Source organism: Carcharodon carcharias, chromosome 8, assembly GCF_017639515.1.
Source record: "Carcharodon carcharias isolate sCarCar2 chromosome 8, sCarCar2.pri, whole genome shotgun sequence".
Classification (NCBI taxonomy): domain Eukaryota; kingdom Metazoa; phylum Chordata; class Chondrichthyes; order Lamniformes; family Lamnidae; genus Carcharodon; species Carcharodon carcharias.
In genome coordinates this window covers 147,685,520-147,705,507 of record NC_054474.1, presented here as the reverse complement: position 1 = coordinate 147,705,507, position 19,988 = coordinate 147,685,520, and the positions used below count along the sequence as shown (strand labels likewise).

The following is a 19,988-nucleotide window of genomic DNA, read 5'->3' as shown; positions in this document are numbered from 1 at the left end:
TGTCTCCAATGTTCTGGAGCTCGGGTGTCTCCTCCTCCAGCTCCCTAGAGCTTTGCTGCTTCTTCTGTTTGTTGCCCTTGTCCTTCTTCATCCGAAGAGCAGTAGAGTCCTTGTCATCCATGTCGGATGGGAGACGCCTCTTGCTACTCGTCTGGCAAGTGACTTGGTCCCTTCTCAGCCTTTTCTTCCTTTTGGCTCTCTTCACCAGCTGCCACTCCCCCTGTTGACTCTCTGCTGGTTCCTCCTCCGTTGATTCGCTCTGCTGAGGAGTGGGAGGTTCAGGGGCAGTGCAGTGCATCTGCTGCCTCAATGTTTCCTTTCGTCTTGTCTTTCTTTATCTCCTCCTTTGTCCCATTGTGCTCACTGGGGGCCATGGTGGTTGGAGTGTTGCAAGTGTCCTTGGTAGTAGTGACACTTATCATTTCATCTGCTTCCCCCTCGTTGGCTTTGGCTGCCTGTGCATAAGTGAGGCAGTGTTTGGGGCAGGTCCTGTAGAGGTGACCTGCCTCGCCACACAGGTTGCAGCACTTAGTCTGTTTACAGTCTTTTGTCTGGTGCCCTTCCTGTTTGCAGTTCTTGCAGAGGACGACACTGCAGTTGGCCGCTACATGACCAGCCTTGCCGCATGAGTGACAAAGTTTGGGTTGCCCAGCGTAAACAAGGTAGCCATGGCTTCCCCCGATAGCGAAGCTGGAAGGAGGGTGGAAGACGGCTCCCTTACCGTCGGTCTTGAATGTGACCTTAACCTGGCGTTTACATGTCCAAATCCCAAAGGCGTCTCTAACCTCAGTGCAGCTCCCAACCTTTTCAACATACCTGGCGAGGAAGGTGAGCACATCGGTGAGAGGGATGTGGGGGTTGTAGAGATGCACCGTCACCACATGGTCCATTTGCAACGGAGGATCTTCATCTCCAGCTGGTCTCTCTTCTCCTGGAACACCTTCAGGAACTTGACGCAGGTAGCAACATTCCTGAAGGTCATGTTGAAGTGTCCAGCACTGGGGAAGTGCTGCAGGCAGTAGATCTCCACAGCTTCAAATCCACACAACTCCAAAAGGATTCTCTTAATGAAGAAGGCACAGTCAATGGGTGTACCTCCTTCGCCGTCTTTCACTGCCACTCTAACGGTGTTACCTACCCCCTGGTTTGGGGCTCGACTGGTTGTAGCCAACACCTCTTTAAGTTCCCAATGTTCAGCACTGAAGCCCCTTCAAAGGAGAACAAACAACCACAGAAGAGCCTCCAATGCCAAAGGGCAAAAAGGAAGCCTTTGCTGAAACCCCCCAGTAAAAGAAATGATTTCTACAAAAACGACACTTACACACATGCAGAAGCAACACGATCATGGTCTCTCCCCTGCCAGGTGTGGCCCTGTCACTGTGTGACTGACTGGCCCTTTGATTGTGTACGCCTGTCTCTTTTTATCCAAAGATATACTTTATTCATAAAATGTCTGAAAGAACATTACAAAACATTTCAAAATGACCATCACAAAATGCCAATAATATTCAAGTTTTCCACATAGATCATGTTGCACCTTGAGGTGCTTTAATACAATGGTGATATGTGTAACATTCACTGTATACAATGTGAGTCAGACAGCCCGAGGGTCTATACAGTTCCCAGCCCCTCGGTACACTATGGCAAAAAGACCTTAGACAGCGACCTTTCCCCATAGTGCCTTTGCGGCGGCTGCCCCAAGCTTCACTGTGTCCCTCAGCACGTAGTCCTGGACCTTGGAATGTGCCAGCCTGCAACACTCGGTCAGGGACAACTCTGCACTGGAAGACTAACAAGTTGACAGTGTAGTCCTGTCACTCACCCACTCACTCACTCACCCTCCCGTCCATAGTGCAGCCCTGTCACTGTGTGACTGCCTTTATTCAAATGAATTTGGTATTTCCTTTAGCCTTGCTGTGCAGTCTCTGATTGGCTCCCTCTCGCTCTGCAGTGCCTGTACTCCTAGAAATGGCCATGGGATGGCAGTATCACTCCAGCTGCCCTCCTGGTGACCCGCCAGCAGCACCTGCTGGCTACAGTCTGCAACAGCAGCTGTCGAGAAACAGATTTCCAATAAACTCAGCCAGAATGGATTGTGAACCTCAGCATTGTAGTTAATGCAGTGTCCATCAAGAATATATCACACTTCATGTGGTGCTTGGACAAAGAGAGGAGCAAGATTCCAGTTTTAATCCCTCAATTAGGTGGTTTACTGAGTAGCACAATGAGCAAGAGGGCGTCTGAGTGAGAGAGAGAGAAAAATATCAGCCAGGTGCCTGCTCCTGATCACTTCCCGGCTATTTCTTCAGGTTCTTGATCAGGGCTAGATCGAGCTGGCCTGTGATATCACAAAGTCAAATAGGCTGATAGCACACACTGGGGGCAGTGTTACCATGGGGGCAAGTCCCAAGGACAGTGCAAACAATAAGCTGTGTGTGTACACAACCCGTAACCCTGTGAGAGTCAGTGTGTGTGGGACCTGTACCCCAGTGAGAGTCAGTGTGTGTGAGACCCGTACCCCAGTGAGAGTCAGTGTGTGTGGGACCCGTACCCCAGTGAGAGTCAGTGTGTGAGGGACCCGTACCCCAATGAGAGTCAGTGTGTGAGGGACCCGTACCCCAGTGAGAGTCAGTGTGTGTGGGACCCGTACCCCAGTGAGAGTCAGTGTGTGTGGTACCCGTACCCCAGTGAGAGTCAGTGTGTGTGGTACCCGTACCCCAGTGAGAGTCAGTGTGTGGGGGACCCGTACCCCAGTGAGAATCAGTGTGTGTAGGACACGTACCCCAGTGAGAGTCAGTGTATGGGACCCATAACCCAGTGAGAGTCAGTGTGTGTGGGACCCATACCCCAGTGAGAGTCAGTGTGTGTGGGACCCGTAGCCCAGTGAGAGTCATGTGTGTGTGGGACACGTACCCCAGTGAGAGTTAGTGCCTTCAGCAGCAAGAAAATTAGTTAAAAAATGAAATACCCTCCAGATCACACAAAAGCACAGAGCTATTAACCCCACTGACTGGGAGGTGAAGGCTGCTGATCGCTCGGCAATGGCAATACCTGGTCCATCAAGGTGCAAGTAACATCGAGGCTCAGCGACTCGACCGCAAGGCGGGAGTTCGAGGCAGGACCACGGGGCCGGGGCTCGAGGCAGGAGCATGAGGTGGGAGCTCGAGGAGGGAGCTCGAGGAGGGAGCTCGAGGAGGGAGCTCGAAGCGGGGCTGGAGCTCGAGGCCTGACCGCGGGGCTGGAGCTCGAGGCCGGAGCTCGAGGCCTGACTGCGGGGCTGGAGCTCGAGGCCGGAGCTCGAGGCCTGTCCGCGGGGCTGGAGCTCGAGGCCGGAGCTCGAGGCCTGACCGCGGGGCTGGAGCTCGATGCCGGAGCTCGAGGCCTGTCCGCGGGGCTGGAGCTCGAGGCCGGAGCTCGAGGCCTGACCGCGGGGCTGGAGCTCGATGCCGGAGCTCGAGGCCTGTCCGCGGGGCTGGAGCTCGAGGCCGGAGCTCGAGGCCTGTCCGCGGGGCTGGAGCTCGAGGCCGGAGCTCGAGGCCTGTCCGCGGGGCTGGAGCTCGAGGCCTGACCGCGGGGCTGGACCGCGGGACATAGGAAGGAGAAGGAAGCTAACCCGGGGCTGCGATTTCCACTCCCCTGTGCAACTGCTGCAGAACAGCTGGATCCAGAATTGGGCTCCTCAGTCATCTGGAGTCTCAGCAAACCTGACAAACAACATCCTCAATTCCAAGGGACCACCGAAGGCGAATCCAGAGGCCCAGGCTAGCGTTCTTGGTAAAAGGGTTCAAATCCCACCACAGCAGCTGGTGCAATTTAAATTCAATTAATAATATGGAATTGAAGAGCTCAGCAATGGTGACCACGAAACCATTGTCAATTGTCTATAAAACCCATCTGGTTCACTAATGTCCTTCTGGGAAGGAAATCTGCCTTCCTTACCTGGTCTGGCCTATATGTGACTCCAGACCCACAGCAATGTGGTTGACTGTTAACTGCCCTCTGACATGGCCTAGCCAGCCACTCAGTTCAAGGGTAATTGAGGATGGGCAACAAATGCTGGCCTTGCCAGCGATGTCCACATGCTATGAAAGAAGAGGTAATCCATACCCCAGTGAGAGTCGGTGTGTGTACGATCTGCCCCAGCATCTAGCTTTCCACAGCAATGGCAACGATGGACCAGCAATCATAACCATTTTTACAGGGTACCTCAAGAAGGAAGCGTCCCCTCACTCTTCCTTACCTGATATGGCAGGCTGCTGCACCTCTCTCCCGGACAGGCTCCTGTTAACCCTTCAGCTTCAAGAGCGTGCGATATGCCACCTGGTCACTCAGGCAAAATCCATATCAGGGTCACTGCTCCCCATTGGGTGCAGAGTCAGGAGCTGTATTTGACCCTGAACATCAAGGACACAATTCAAATCATGTCCCATGTTTCTACTGCCCTCAAGGCAAACCCTGTGCAGGGAATATGGGTGCTCATGGTTCAGGAGAGGAATTTCAGGAACCTGCCTCAAGGATCTTGCTGCAGTTCTGCAAAAAGTGCAAAGAGCTCACACAAGTGGTCAAGGTCAGTAAGTCCATCTTCAAATGACATCTCCAACCTCACACACCTCAAAGCACCAGACCCACCCTCATCGAGCGACCTTAAAGAGGTGCAAGAGGGGAGAGAGAACAGCGAGATCTTAAAGAGGCGTGAGAGGAGAGGGAGATTAATTAATATATAATAAAGATGGCAGGGCAAGTGATGTGATGCAACTGCAGAATGTGGGAGCTCCTGGACACCAGTGGGATCCAGAGAAACAAATCTGCAGTGTCAGTGTCAGTGGCTTAAGGAGCTTTTGGTCAGAGTAATTTAGCTGGAGGTTCGAGGCTCTTGCGGCCTGTATGAGTGAAAATGGTGGCTGGAGGGTGCATGAGCAAACTGACTATGGTAACATGGTACAGGAAGTCATTCAAGTTGGGGGAGCTAACAGGAATGCAGTGATAGTAGGAGACAGTATATTCAGGGGGATTGACAGTCCCCTGCAGTCGAGACCGTGAGTTAAGACGGCTGCATTGCCTGCCCAGTGCCAGGGTTCGAGACATCTGCCCTGGGCTGGAGAGGAACTTGCAGTGGGAGGAGGAGGATCCAGTTGTCGTGGTCCATGTAGGTGCCAACGGCATAGGCAAGGCTAGGAAAGAGATTTTGCTGAGGGATGCTGAGCAGCTGGGGTCTAAATTAAAAAGCAGAACCTCAAAGGCAATAATCCCTGGTTATTACCTGAGCCACGAGCAAATCGACATTGGGTAAATAGGGTTAGAGAGATGAATGCGTGGCTCAAAGACTAGTCTGGGAGAAGTGGGTTTCGATTCATGGGGCACAGGCAGCAGTACTGGGGAGAGTGGGAGCTGTGCCAGTGGAATGGCCTTCATCTGAAGCATGCTGGGACCAGTGTTCTGGCGAGTTGTATAACTAGGGCATTAGAGAGGGCTTTAAACTAAATACTGGGGGGAGGGGGTCATGTGAGAAGAGATGTGGTAAATCAAAGGGTAACAGTGAGTTAATAGAGCAGGGTAATGATTTGGGTAAAGATAACCAGAGTGTGGCAGGAAGGGACAGAGAGTACAAACTTAAGAGCGCACCAGCAAATAAGGCCAGAGAGTGCAAAAATGGTAAAAAGACATAGTTAAAGGTTCTGTAGCTGAATGAACACAGCATTCGTAACAAAATGGATGAATTGTTAGCACCGATATAAATAAATATGTATGACCTGATAGTCATCACAGAGTCATGGCTGCAGGGTGACCAAGGCTGGGACCTGAATATTGAAGGGCTTTTGACATTTTGAAAAGTTAGGAAGCTAGGAAAAGGTGGTGGGGTAGCTCTGTTAATTAAGGATGTCATTGGTACAGCAGTGAGAGCTGACCTTGGCTCAAAAGAACAAGATGTAGAATCAGTTTGAATAGAGAGAGGAAATAGTAGAGGTAAGCGGTTATTTGTGGGGGGAGCTTATAGGCCCCCTAATAGTAGTTACAAGATAGGACAGGGTAAACAGGAAGAAATAAATGGGGTGTGTAAGAAAGGTACCACAATAATCATGGGTGACTTTAATCTGTTTAGAGATTGGGTGAATCAAATTGGCAAAGGTAGTCTAGAAAATTAGTTCATAGAATGTATGTAGGACAATTTCTTAGAGCAGTACATTCTAGAGCCAACCAGCCAATCTAGAGCTAGTAATGCACAATGAGACAGGATTAATCAATAGCCTCATGGTAAAGGAGCCTTTTGGCAACAGTGATCATAACAAGAAGGAATTTCAGTTTGAAGGGGAGAGTGTGAGTCTAATTCTAGTATTCTAAACCTGAATAAAAGTAATTATAAGGGCATGACAGCAGACCCAGCTAAAGTGAACTAAAAGATAGGAGAGCGGAGATGCAGTGGTCGACTTTTAAGGAGATATTTAATAACTTTCCGCAAAGATTTATTCCAGTGAGAAAGAAAGAATCTTTGAGAAGGATGCATCATCCGTGGCTGAATAAGGAAGTTAAGGATTGTATCAAATTGAAAGAAACACTGTACAAATTGGCAAAGATTCATGGTAGGTCAGAGGGTTGGGCAGATTTTAAGAACCAGCAAAGAATGACTAAAAAATTTAAAGAGGGAGAAAGTAGAGTATGAGCGAAGGCTGCCTAGTAATATAAAATCAGATAGTAAGAGTTTCTGCAAGTATTTAAATAGGAAAAGAGTAAGCAAAGCTAGTGTTGTTCTCTAGAGAGAGAGTCTGGGGAATTGGTAATGGAAAACAAGGAGATGACAGAGGCATTGAACAGGTAATTTGTGTCTGTCTTCAGTGCAGAAGACTTAGAAAACTTCCCAAAGACACTTGAAAATCAAAAGGTGAACAGGAGGGAGGAACTTAAAACAATCACCATCACCAGGGAAAAGGTGCAGGGAAAACTATTAGACCTAAAGGCTGACTAGTTCCAGGATCAGATGGCCTGCATTCTAGGGTCGTAAAAGAAGAGGCCACAGATTCTGGAAGGGTCCCCAGTGGTTTTGAAAATAGCAAATGTAACACCTTTATTCAGGGAAAGAGGGAGATAGAAAGCAGGAAACTACAGGCTAGTTAGCCTAACATCTGTCGTGGGGAAATTGCTAGAATCCATTATTAAGGTGCTTAAAGGATGCTTAGAAAATCATTATTTGATAAGGCAGAGTCAACATGGCTTTGTGAAAGGGAAATTGTGTTGAACTAATTTATTACAGTTTTTGAGGAAATAACAAACAAGGTGGATAAAGGGGAAGCTGTAGACGTGCTGTACTTGGATTTCCAGAAGACATTTGATAAGGGGTCACAGCACAGATTATTACACAAGATAACAGCACATGGTGTAGGGGTAATGTATTAGCATGGACAAAGGACTGATTAACTAACAGGAAGCAGAGAGTAGGGGTAAACGGGACTTTTCTGGTTGGAAAACTGTAACTAGTGGAGCGCCATGCAGATCGTGCTGGGACTTCAGCTGTTTACAATCTACATCGATGATTTGGATAAAGGGACTGAATGTATGGTAGCTAAATTTGCCACAGAGCCTCTTGTCACTGTCAAAGAGCATGGAAGAGTCTGGCCCCCAATTTGGCACTGGGCATCTCACACAGCATCCAGATATAGAGGGGGCAGTCCCTGTCATTCAGCAGCCAGCCTCTGGTTCATGATGTGGCTGAAAGATGGTGGGTATGGCTGACTGGTACAGGATAAAAGCGTTGTGATTGCTGCCAGGATAGCGAGCATTCACCAACATAATGCTCTGGAAACAGTCACACACGAACTGGGTTTTAAGGGAGTGCCACCCCTTTTGGTACATCTCTCTGTTGAGATGTGACATGTGTGCAGTCGTTGGCTTCCTGCGCTACCCTGGCAAAGTCACATACCCACTCCTTCTGCTTCTCTTTGCTTAGAGAGGAATGAGGAAGTTCCCTCTCTTTGTGCACAGAATCTGTTCCTTTCCCTGATCCAGTGATTCATGGGGCTTGTGAGATGCAGGCAGTGTCCCACCTATAGGGAAACACTGGTATAGAAACTGAGGGTGATAATGATTCTCACAGCTACTGGCAATGCCATCCACGCCCTGCTCTTTGGCTGTGGGTCTGGTTAAAGAAGGTGGCACTGTCCAGTGATCACCTCCTTGGTGAAGTGAAACGGCCTCAGATGTGCTCCCTCAAGATCCTAAGTACTGTCACTATTGAGAGCCCTCCTCCTCCACCTCTCTCTGCATGCAGCTTCTCCTCTCTGCTACCTCTGCACCATCTCCCTGTCATGCTGCAGCCCAGAGGAAATTGAGGGGAGATTTGAAAGAGTGTACAAAATGATAATAGATTGTAAGGAACGTATATTTTTACTTCTGTTAGATTGTGAATTAAAATTACAATGGCTGCAGTTTGAAAGACATGTCCACTGGAACAGGATGAAAGATATAGACAACGTTGCAGTCCTGAAACAGAGTGCACCATGAAAGACAGGATGGTGCTGGAAAGGAGTGCTGGACCAAGGGAGCAGCCTGGCAACAATGTTTTAATTGGCTCCTGACCAGGTGACCAGGTTTTCTGTGAGAGCAGTGCAGCTAAATAGCTCCTAGCCTGAAAGGAAAAAGGCCTAAACCTCTCTCTTTCTCCTGTGTGTGTAAGATTCCAGTAATCCTATAATAATAGCTAGCTGGCTTTTTCTCTTCATATCTCTACAACCTGCTCTCTCTGAAAATCCCTGTCAAGAGGCAAAGGGGAAAATCACTGTTAGAGACATTGAAAGACAAGTGTTCAACTAATGAAATAAATATTGAAAGTGCTGGAAGACCAACTCAAGTCATCAAGAACTGAAAGGAATTTGGGGAACATCGATCAAAATCAACCCATTGAATCCTGTACTCCAGAATTGGTGCTATTGAATTGTTTTATCTCACCCTTAAAATCCATGATTTGCATGTCATGTGTCTTGTGTGTGTCTGTGTGTGTATAGAGATTTAAGAAGGGGTTAGAGTTTAAATTATAGTGTTAGAAATTATCAGTTCATATTTCTTTCTTTTGCCACTGGTTAATGACAGTTTGTTCATAAACAGTTATTGACTTATTAAGTTTACAAACCTGGTGCTCGTATTGTTAACCTAAATTAAACAGTTCAGTAGAATTGGGGCAGTCTGGTGGTTTGATCAAACTTTTCACATTTGTCGTGGTTCGGAGAGCACTGGGGCTTGATATTACAGTGCACTATCCCCAGTGAGCCGTGACAAGGTTTACATACAATAGACAAAGAAAAGCTGTTCCCATTAGCTGATGGTATAAGGACTAGGAGATAAATTTAAGGTTTTGAGCAAGAGTTGCAGGGGAGATGTGAGGAAGAACTTCCTTCACAGTGAGTGATAATGGCCTGGAATTCGCTGTCTACGAATGGGGTGGAAGCAGAGATGATGAATGATTTCAAAAGGAAATTGGATAGAAACTTAAGGGAAATAAACTTAAAGAGCTAAGGGATAGAGTGGGGGGGGGGTGGGACTTACGGGATTGCTCTGCAGAGAGCTAGCATGAACTTGATTGGCTGAATGGTCTCTTTCAGTGCCAGAATGACTCTGTGACCATGTGACCATAAGACGTAGAAGCAGAAGTAGGCCATTCGGCCCATAGAGTCTGCTCCACCATTCATGGCTGATCTGATAATCCTCAACTCCACTTTCCTGCCTTTTCCCCAGAACCCTTGATTCCCTTACTGATTAAAAATCTGTCTGTCTCAGCCTTGAATATACTTAATTACCCAGCCTCTACAACCCTCTGCAGTAAAGAATTCCACAGATTGACTACCTTCTGAGGGAAGAAATTCTTCCTCATCCATGTCTTCAATGGGTGACCCCCTTACTCTGAGATTATGCCCTCTGGTCCTAGACTCTCCCACAAGGGATACAACCTCTCAGCATCTACCCTGTCAAGCTCCCTAAGCATCTTATAGGTTTCAATAAGGTCGCCTCTCATTCTTCTAAACTCCAATGAGTACAGGCCCAACCTACTCAATCTTTCCTCATAAGAAAATCCCTTCATACCCAGGATCAACCTCGTGAACCTTCTCTGCACTGCTTCCAATGCCAGTATATCTTTCCTTAGATAAGAGAACCAGAGTTGTTCACAGTATTCTAGGTGTGGCCTAATTAGTGCTTTGTATAGTTTTAGCAAGATTTCTCCATTTTTATATTCCATTCTCTTTGAAATAAAGGCCAACATTCCATTTGCCTTCCCTATTACCTATTGAACTTGTATGTCAGCTTTTTGGGATTCATGCACGAGGACTCCCAAATCCCTCTGTGCTGCAGCTTTCTGCAGTCTTTCTCCATTTAAATAATATTCAGCTCCTCTATTCTTCCTGCCAAAGTGCATAACCTCACATTTTCCCCATTATATTCCATCAGCCAAGTTTTTGCCCACTCACTTAACCTGTCTATGTCCCTCTGTAGACTCCTTGTGTCACCCTCACCACTTGCCTTCCCATCTATTTTTGTGTCATCCGCAAACTTGGCGACAGTACATTCGCTTCCCTCATCCATGTCATTAATATATATTGCGGGCAGGATTCTGCCCTTGGCGGGGGTGTTTGGCTGGGGGCAGTCGGGAAGCCAACCATCATCCACAATTGGCACCGCACGATTTTACGCAGGCGGGCCAATTAAGGCGCGCCCAGCATGGAACGCAAGCGACAGCGCTGAGTGCTATCTATGCAGGCGTGGGGTGAAGGGCGAGCAGGCCTCGAATGAACTTCGCGCATGTATGCAAAAGAGCGCTTCAAACTCCTTGAGTCAGCTCCGTGCCTCAGAGAGATGAAGCACTGTTTAAAAAAACTTAATGAACAAAATAACAATATCATAAAACACGTCCCCCTCATGTGACTCTGTCACATGAGCAGGAACGCGTTTTTGAGGTTCCCTAAAAAGTGCAAAGGCTGCTTGGCCTTTTCGCCTGCCCACCAACTATAAGGTTGGACGGGCAGTGTAAATTTGAATTTAAATACCTTTTTAACGATCTTAATAGGCTTTTTAATTGTGGGAAATATCGTGGGACTGCGCGATGATGTCAGGACATTCGTGCGTCATTTTATGCTCGGCTGGGTAAGGCTCCCACCCACCCACCGAGCTCAATATTCTGCCCTGTAAATAATTGAGGCCCCAGCACTGGTCCCTGTGGCACTCCACTAGTTGCAGGTTGCCATCCCGAAAATGACCCCCTTACTCCAAATCTCTGTCTCCTAATAGTTAGCTAATCCTCTATCCATGCTGATATACTACCCCCAACACCACAGGCTCTTACCTTATTAATTGGCCTTATGTGCAGTACCTTACTGAACGCCTTTTGGAAATCTAAATATATTATGTCTACTGGTTCCCCTTTATCTATCCTGCTAGTTACCTCCTCAAAGAATTCTAATAAATTTGTTAGGCACAATTTCCCCTTCATGAAACCATGCTGACTCTGTTTGATTAAATTATGTATTTCTAAATGCTCTGCTATTACATCCTTTTTCATAGACTCCAACATTTTCCCAATGACAGATGTTAAGCTAACTGGCCTATAGTTACCTGTTTTTTGTCTCCCTCCCTTTTTGAATAAGGGTGTTACATTGGCAGTTCTCCAATCGTCTGGAACTTATCCAGAATCTAAGGATTCTTGGAAGATTACTACCAGTGCATCCACTATCTCTGCAGCTACTTCCTTTAATATCTTAGGATGCAACACATCAGATCCAGGGAACTTATCAACCATTAGTTTCCCTAGTACTTTTTCTCTAGTGATAGTTTTTGTATTTATTTCCTCCCCCCTTTTTGCCCCTTGATTATTTAGTATTTTTGGAATGCTACTTGTATCTTCTATGACGAAGACTGAAGCAAAGTATTTATTCAACTCCTCTGCCATTTCCTGGTTCCACATTATTATTTCCCCAGCTTCATTTTCTAAGGGGCCTATGTTCACTTTGGCCTCTCTCTTCCTTTTTATAATATTTAAAGAAGTTCTTACTGTCCGTTTTTATATTACTTGCTAGTTTATTCTCAAACTTTATTTTCTCCCTTTTTTTTAGGTCATCTTTTGTTGGTTTTTAAAACTTTTCCACTCCTCTGGCTTACCACTAATCTTTGCCACATTGTATGTTTTTTCTTTCAATTTGATATTGTCCTTAACTTCCTTGGTTAACCATGGTTGGTTTATCCCCTTCCTTGAATCATTCTTCCTCACTAGGATATATCTTTGTTGTGAGTCATGAACTATTTCCTTAAACGTCTGTCATTGTTCAACTACCGTCATTTCTGCTAAACTCCTTTCCCAGTCCACTCCACCCGACTCTGCCCTCTTTCCATTGTAATTATCCTTATTTAAGTTTAGCACAGTTGTTTCCGACCCAACTTTCTCACTCTCAAACTGAATGCTAAATTCTACCATATTATGGTCACTGTTTCCTAGGGGATCCTTTATTCTGAGATCATTTATTAAACCTGCCTCATCACACATTACCAGATCCAAAATAGCCTTATCCCTGGTTGGATTCACAACATATTGTTCTAGGAAACTGTCCGAAACAGGATCTATGAATTCTTGCCCATGTCTACCTCTGCCAATTTGATTTTCCCAATCTACATGAAGATTAAAGTCACCCATGATGAATGTACTGCCTTTTTTACATGCCCTCATAATCTCCTGATTTATTCTCTGTCCTATAGTATAGCTACTTTCAGGATGCCTATAGACTACACCCAGCAGTGTCTTCTTTCTCTTGTTATTTCATGAACCCCCCACTCCCCCACCCCACCCCATTGTCCTCCTGACAGGCCTCTCAACTTCTCTGACCTCCCTGTTAGAATCCAGAACCTTTCCAAACTCCTCCACAGGAACACATGAAATAGGAGTAGGTGAAGACCATTTGGCCCTTCAAACCTCCTCCACCATTCAATATGATCATGGCTGATTCTGGGCTTCAACTCCATTTTCCCACCCACTCCCCATATTTCAATTCCCTGAGAGACCAAAACTCTGTCTATCCCAACCTTAAATGTGTTCAGCAACGGAGCATCCACGACCCTCTGAGGTAGAGAATTCCAAAGATTCACAATCCTTTGAGTGAAGTAAATTTCTCCTCATCTCAGCCCTAAATGATAGGCTCCTTATCCTGAGACTGTGCCACTGTGTTTTAGATTCCCTGACCAGTGGAAACAATCTCTCAGCCTCCACCCTGTCAAACCCCCTCAGAATCTTGTAGGTTTCAATGAGATCATCTCTCACTCCTCTAAACTCCAGAGAATATAAACCCAATTTACTCAGCCTCTCATCATAGGACAACCCCCTCATCCCAGGGACCAACCTAGTGAACCTTTGCTGTACTGCCCCCCATGTAAGTAAATCCTTTCTTAAATGTGGAGACCAAAACTGCACCCAGTATTCCAGATGTGGTCTCATCAAAACCCTGTACAATTGTAGCAAGACTTTTTTATTCTTGTACTCCAAGCCCCTTGCAACAATACAGTACACAATACTTCCACATTGCAACAAGAAAGTCAAAAGCAGCTCACCTGGAGATTCCACCCTGATCCATTTAAATGGAGCTAAGTGGGAGGACCCTGGTGAAATTAAACACATTCAGCTGGGAATGATTGAGAGAGAGAGAGGGCTTTAACAGAATCTGTCTGATCCAGGATGACAGTTTGTGCATCATCTCAGCATTAGAGACTGTTTCACATCATGACCTGGCCAATCTCCATGCTACCAGCACAAGCAGTATGCCCATGCTAATAACCAGACAACCAACGTGCCACCACAGAGCCAAATTACATAGCCAGTGTCTTCAGTGAATGAAGGGGAAAAAAGCATTGCATTCCTATAGTGCCTTTCACAACCACCAGACACCCCAAAGCACCCACAGCCAATTAAGTACTTTTGGAAGTGCAGTCACTGTTGCAATGTAGGAAGTGCAGCAATCAATTTGTGCACAGCAATATGATGAAAACCAGATAATCTGTTTTTGTGGTGTTAATTGAGGGATAAATATTGTCCAGAACACCAACCAGGGAGAACTCCCCTGCTCTTCTTCCAAATAGTGGTTGTGAGATCTTTTACATCCACCTGAGAGGGCCAGGAGAGCCTCCGTTTTAACATCTCATCCAAAAGACAGCAACTGCGACAATGCAACTCTCCCTCAGTAGTGCACTGGAGTGTCAACCTTGATTATGTGCTCAGACCTTGGAGTGGGACAAGTTTCTAAACAGAGATGTGATTGCAAGCAACAAAGCTGTGGCTGATATAAACAGATACAAGGAAAACAAATCCACTGCCACATTGTGCTTAAAACTAAAGAACTCTCTCTGGAAAACAGAAGCCTGATGGGATAAAATTGTGAAAGGTTATCATAGAACCACAGAATGGAGGTCATTCGGCCCTTCATATCTGTGCCGGCTGTCTGCAAGAGCAACTCACCTAGTTCCATTCCCCTGCCTTCTCCCCATAGCTTTGCAGAATGTTTTCTATTCAGATCCTAATCCAATTCCCTCTCGAAGGCCTCAGTTGACCCTGCCTCCCCCACAATCTCAGGCAGTGCTTTGCAGATCCTAACCACTTGCTGCATAAAAAAGTTTCTTCTCATGTCGCTTCTGGTTCTTTTGCCAATCACCGTAAATCGGTGTCCTCTGGCTCTCAATCCTTCCGCCATTGGGAACAGTTTCTTCGTAGCTACTAGACCCCTCATGATTTTGAATACCTCTATCAAATATCCTCTTAACCTTTTGTTCTCCAAGGAAAACAGTCCCAACTTCTCCAATCTAAACACATAACTGAAGTCCCTCATCCTTGGAACCATTCTTGTAAATCTTTTCTGACTCTCTCCAGTGCCTTCACATCCTTCCTAAAGTGCAGTGCTCAAAATTGGATACAATACTCCATTTGAGGCTGAACCAGTGTTTCATGAAGGTTCATCATAACTTTCTTGCTTTTATACTCCATGCCTCTATTTATAAAGCCTGGGATCTCTCCTCGTTCTTCCTGCCAAAACATTTCGTATCACACTTCTCTGCAATAAATTTCATCTGCAACGTGTCCACCCATTCTACCAGCCTATTTATGTCTTTCTGAACCCTATCACTATCCTCCCTACAGTAGTTCTGAGTTTTGTCTCATCTTCAAATTTTGAAATTGTGCCCTGTATGCCCAAGTCTGAGTGATTAATATGGATGAAGAAAAGCAGGGGTCCTAATACCGACCTCTGGGGATCTCCATTATAAACCTTCCTCTAGGCTGAAAACAACTATTCACCACTACTCCGTCACTGTCCTTTTTATTCTATGGAATTCACCTTTGCTGACAAGTCTGTTGTGTGACACTTTATCAAAAGCCTTTTGGAAATCCTTGTACACCACATCAACTGTATTATCCTCATCAACCCTCTCTGTTATCTCATCAAAAAACTCCATCAAGTTAGCTAAATATGATTTGCCCTTAAAAAAATAATTTTCCTTAATTAATCCACATTTGTCCAAGTGACTGAAAATTTTGTCCTGGATTATTGTTTCGAAAATCCTCCCCACCACCAGGGTTAAACTGACTGATCTGATGTTGCTGGGTTTATCCTTACACCCTTTACGGAACAAGGCTGTAATATTAGCAATTCTCCAGTCCTGTATCTAAGGGGGACTGGAAGATTTTTGGCCAGTGCCTCTGCAATTTCCACCCTTACTTCCCTCAATATCCTCGGATACATCCCATCTGGTCCCAGTGATTTATCAACTCTAAGTACAGGCAGCCTATCTAATACCTCCTCTGTTTCTCAACTGCCTCCTCTTTCTAACTTGATCCTGGGTGGTTGTTTCTGGCCTGTACAGAATTGAAGCACAAGGGGTCATAATTACAGATTAGAATCATAGAATGTCTCCATCCAAAAGGAAGCCATTTGGTCCCTCCGGCCGGTGCTGGCTCTTTGAAAGGCCTATCCAACTAATCAAATTTTGCTTGATAACATTCTTGTGAAGTGCCTTGGGATCTTTTCCACGTTAAAGAGCTTTAACTTATATTATATAAATACAGGTTGTTGGAGGAAATCAACCAGGGTTTTCTCCAACTGATCACTGTCCAGTTCAGACACAGATATCAGCAGGGTCAGTGATATCCTCGATGGTGAAACATTCTACCCATCACTTAGAAAGCAAGAACCTTGAGCTGATTGTCTTCAGATTCTTTAGACCACAAAAGAGCTCTAGTGGCTAAAACTTCAACTAACACTCACTCCTAACAGTGACCAGAGCTGGCTGGGGCTAAAGCAGTCATTGCTAAGGGTTTCAAGTGATCTTTAAAGGTAATTTATCTTTGACTGCTCACTTACTGCTGGAGGGTTTGAGGAGGAATCCTGGAACACATTAGGAGACTTCCTGGGAAACATTGCCAAGACTTCACCAACACTCGAGCAATAGTTATTCCGGAAATTCTCTGAGGACTTTGCCTAAAGAGAGTGTTACTCCACCTCCTAGGAGTCGCCAGGAGAAAGGGAGAGTTTGGTCTTTGGCATCTTGTTAGAGGTTTCCCTTGCTCAGCGGGAGGAACAGAAGGGGAACGTGAGGCCAGGCAGAGCAGCATCAACTGTTACAGGAGAGAGGGACAGAAGGGGCAGGGGGACTCCTTCCCCCCTGAGGTTACAGGACATCCCTCCTCCTCTGGACATCCTCCACCAGGACCTTTAATTCTGCGTCTGAGAACCTGCGTACCCTCTCGCTCAGTCCCTGAGCCATCCTGGAAGCAGCCACTGTGAGCAAGGGTACCCCAGATCTTCAGGGGAAATGGGTGGGTGGAGTCCACACTTGAGTGTGAAACCTGCAATATCCAGTTTAGCACCATCAGGAAATTCATATTATGATCATCAGCAATCTGCACTAAATCTACACTTTCAAATAGACCTGGTACGTTAACACAGCACCAAGTTAAAATTTGTTTTCAACATTTCAACCAAAATAATCCTGTAGTAACTGAAGGTATAGCCTCGCCTACTGTCTGTCAGGGGTCACATGATTGTTCTTGGAGACTCCGACCAATGCGCCCTAAGCATGGATATGATAGAATCAATTCAGCAGCGACTCCGAGGTTAATCTGTTATAGATGGGGGGGGTGACCTTGGACTGGACACCTGCAGATTCAATGAGGCAGAATGCCATTACTGCCATGAGAAAGGTCACGTAATAAAGCACTGCAGGGCGAAATTGAAACAGTAAAGCAGCAAACCAACATGATTGAATTGAAGGGGCATGTTAGTAGAGTGGTGAAAAGGGCATATGGGACACATGCCTTTATCAATCGAGGCATAGATTACAAAAGTAGGGAGGTCATGCTGAAGTTGTATAGAACCTTGGTGAGGCCACAGCTGGAGTACTGTGTGCAGTTCTGGTTGCCACATTATAGGAAGGATGTGATTGTACTGGAGGGGGTGCATTAGAGATTCACCAGGACGTTCTCTGTGATGAAACATTTAAGTTATGAAGAGAGGTTGGATAGACTTGCATTGTTTTCATTGGAGCAGAGAAGACTGAGAGGCGACCTGAACGAGGTGTACAAGATTATAAGAGGCATGGACAGGGTGGATGGGGAGCAGCTGTTCCCCTTAGTTGAAGGGTCAGTCACAAGGGGGCATAAGTTCGAGGTGAGGGGCAGGAGGTTTAGGGGGTTGTGAGGAAACACATTTTTATCCAGAGGGTGGTGATGGTCTGGAATGCACTACCTGGGAGGGTGGTGGAGGCATGTTGCCTCACATCCTTTAAAAAGTACCTGGATGAGCACTTGGCACGTCATAACATTCAAGGCTGTGGGCCAAGTGCTGGTAAATGGGGTTAGCTAGGTAGGTCAGGTGTTTCTCACGTGTCGGTGCAGACTCAGTGGGCTGAAGGGCCTCTTCTGCACTGTGATTCTGTGAATTCAACAGAACCTGAAACTGCCAACACCGACATCTATTCCCTGGATAATGTCACTGCTGTAAAAACCGAACCCATCACTATCACAATCCAAGTTAATGAGAAGACACTAATAATGGCAATGGATACGGGATCCTCAACTACAGTGACGGGAGAGCAGACATTTAAATACCTAAATAAAGGTCCCCAGCCACTGAATCTGGAACAGACAACTGCTCAATTGAAGACATACACTGGAGAATCCATAGAGGTAAAGGGCATCGCCACAGTACCTGTGTCCTATAGGCAACAGGCAGCCCAGCTTCCAGTGGTCCTAGTGATTGGTGAAGGACCCAGTCTTCTAGGCCATGACTGGTTACAAAACACCAAGCTTAACTGGTCTGAAATATTTCACTTGAGAACAGGAGGAGTTCCTAAACTGCTAAGGACGATTTAGGGAAGTTAAAAGGCTTGCAAGCAAAAATACATGTGGATTCTCAGTCGACACCCTGTTTCTTTAAGGCCAGACCTGCGCCTTATGCCTTAAAGGTGGATGCAGAACTGTGCCAGGTAGAAAAGCTGGGCATCATCCAGCCTGTCCAATTTTCAGAATGGGCGGCACTAGTCCCAGTGGTGAGGCCTGACCAAACTATACTCATTTGTGGGAACTAAAAATTGACCATGAACAAGGCAGCCAAACTAGATAAATATCCAATCCTGAGGCGGGGGGGGACTTATGTGCAAAGCTAGCCGGAGGCAAATCCTATACAAGACTGGACATGAGCCATGGATACCAACAATTAGAGCTGGATAGGATGTCTAGAAAGTATGTAACCATCAACATATGCAAGGGTCTTTATCAATATACTCGCCTACCCTTTGGCATGTTGTCTGCATGTGCAATCTTCCGGAGGACAATGGAGAGTCTTTTGCAAGGTTTTCCCAGAGTAGTAGTATACCTAGATGATGCTTTGACCACAGGGCCAACTGAAGGTTTATCGGTGATATCCAGAGCGAAAAAATTCCACCAGTAACTGCATGGATGACATTTCACTATAGTGTCGGACCATGAACCATTAATGGGTTTATTCAGTGAGGATAAGACCATTGCTCCAATAGCATCAGCAAAAATAAAACATTGTTGCCCCTCCAACAGTGCAGCCCTCCCTCAGTACTGACACTCAGACAGTGCAAAATTCTTTCAATACTGACCCTCCAACAGTGCAACGCTCTATCAGCACACCCCTCCGACAGTGCAGCACTTCCTCAGTACAGTCCCTCCAACAGTGCAGCACTCCCTCAGTACTGACCCTCAGACAGTGCAACATTCTATCAATACTGACCCTCCGACTGTGCAGTGCTCCCTCAATAAGCCCCTCCGACTGTGCAGCGCTCCTTCAGTACCGACCCTCCAACAGTGCAGCGCTCCATCAGCACGCACCTCCGACAGTGCAGCACTCCCTCAGTACAGTCCCTCCAACAGTACAGCCATCTCTCAGTACTGAACCTCAGACAGTGCAACATTCTTTCAATACAGCCCCTCTGACAGTGCAGTGCTCTCTCAGTAATGACCCTCCAGCAGTGCAGTGCTGCCTCAGTACTGACCCTCTGACAGTGCAGCACTCCCTTAGTTCTGACCCTCTGACAGTGCAGCACTGCCTTAGTCCTGACTCTCCCATAGTGCAGCACTCCCTCAGTACTGACCCTCTGACAGCGCAACATTCTTTTAATACTGCCCCTCTCCGACAGTGCAGTGCTCTCTCAGTAATGACACTTCAGAAGTGCAGTGCTTCCTCAGTACTGACCTTCTGACAGTGCAGCACTCCCTCAGTACTGAGCCTCTGACATTGCAGCACTCCATCAGTACAGACCCTCCAACAGTGCAGCACTCCCTTATTCCTGACCCTCCGACAGTGCAGCACTCCCTTAGTCCTGATCCTCCGTCAGTGCAGCACTCCCTCAGTACTGACCCTCTGATAGGGCTGCACTCCCTCAGTATTGACCCTCCGACAGTGCAGAACTCCGTCAGTACGGCCCCTCTGACAATGCTGCACTCCCTCAGTACTAACCCT

The 19,988-nt window shown here is 46.5% G+C and overlaps 1 protein-coding gene across 1 annotated transcript in view; it reads right to left on the bottom strand.

Annotated features, from left to right (window-relative positions):
* The window catches only part of LOC121281511 (paired mesoderm homeobox protein 2-like), a 177,043-nt gene extending 176,922 nt beyond the window's left edge, over window positions 1-121 (bottom strand). Inside the window, exon 1 of the mRNA XM_041194456.1 lies at window positions 76-121. Within this exon, the coding sequence (XP_041050390.1) occupies window positions 76-121 (46 nt within the window). The remainder of the gene's footprint in view (window positions 1-75) is intronic.
* Between the last annotated feature and the right edge of the window lie 19,867 nt (window positions 122-19,988).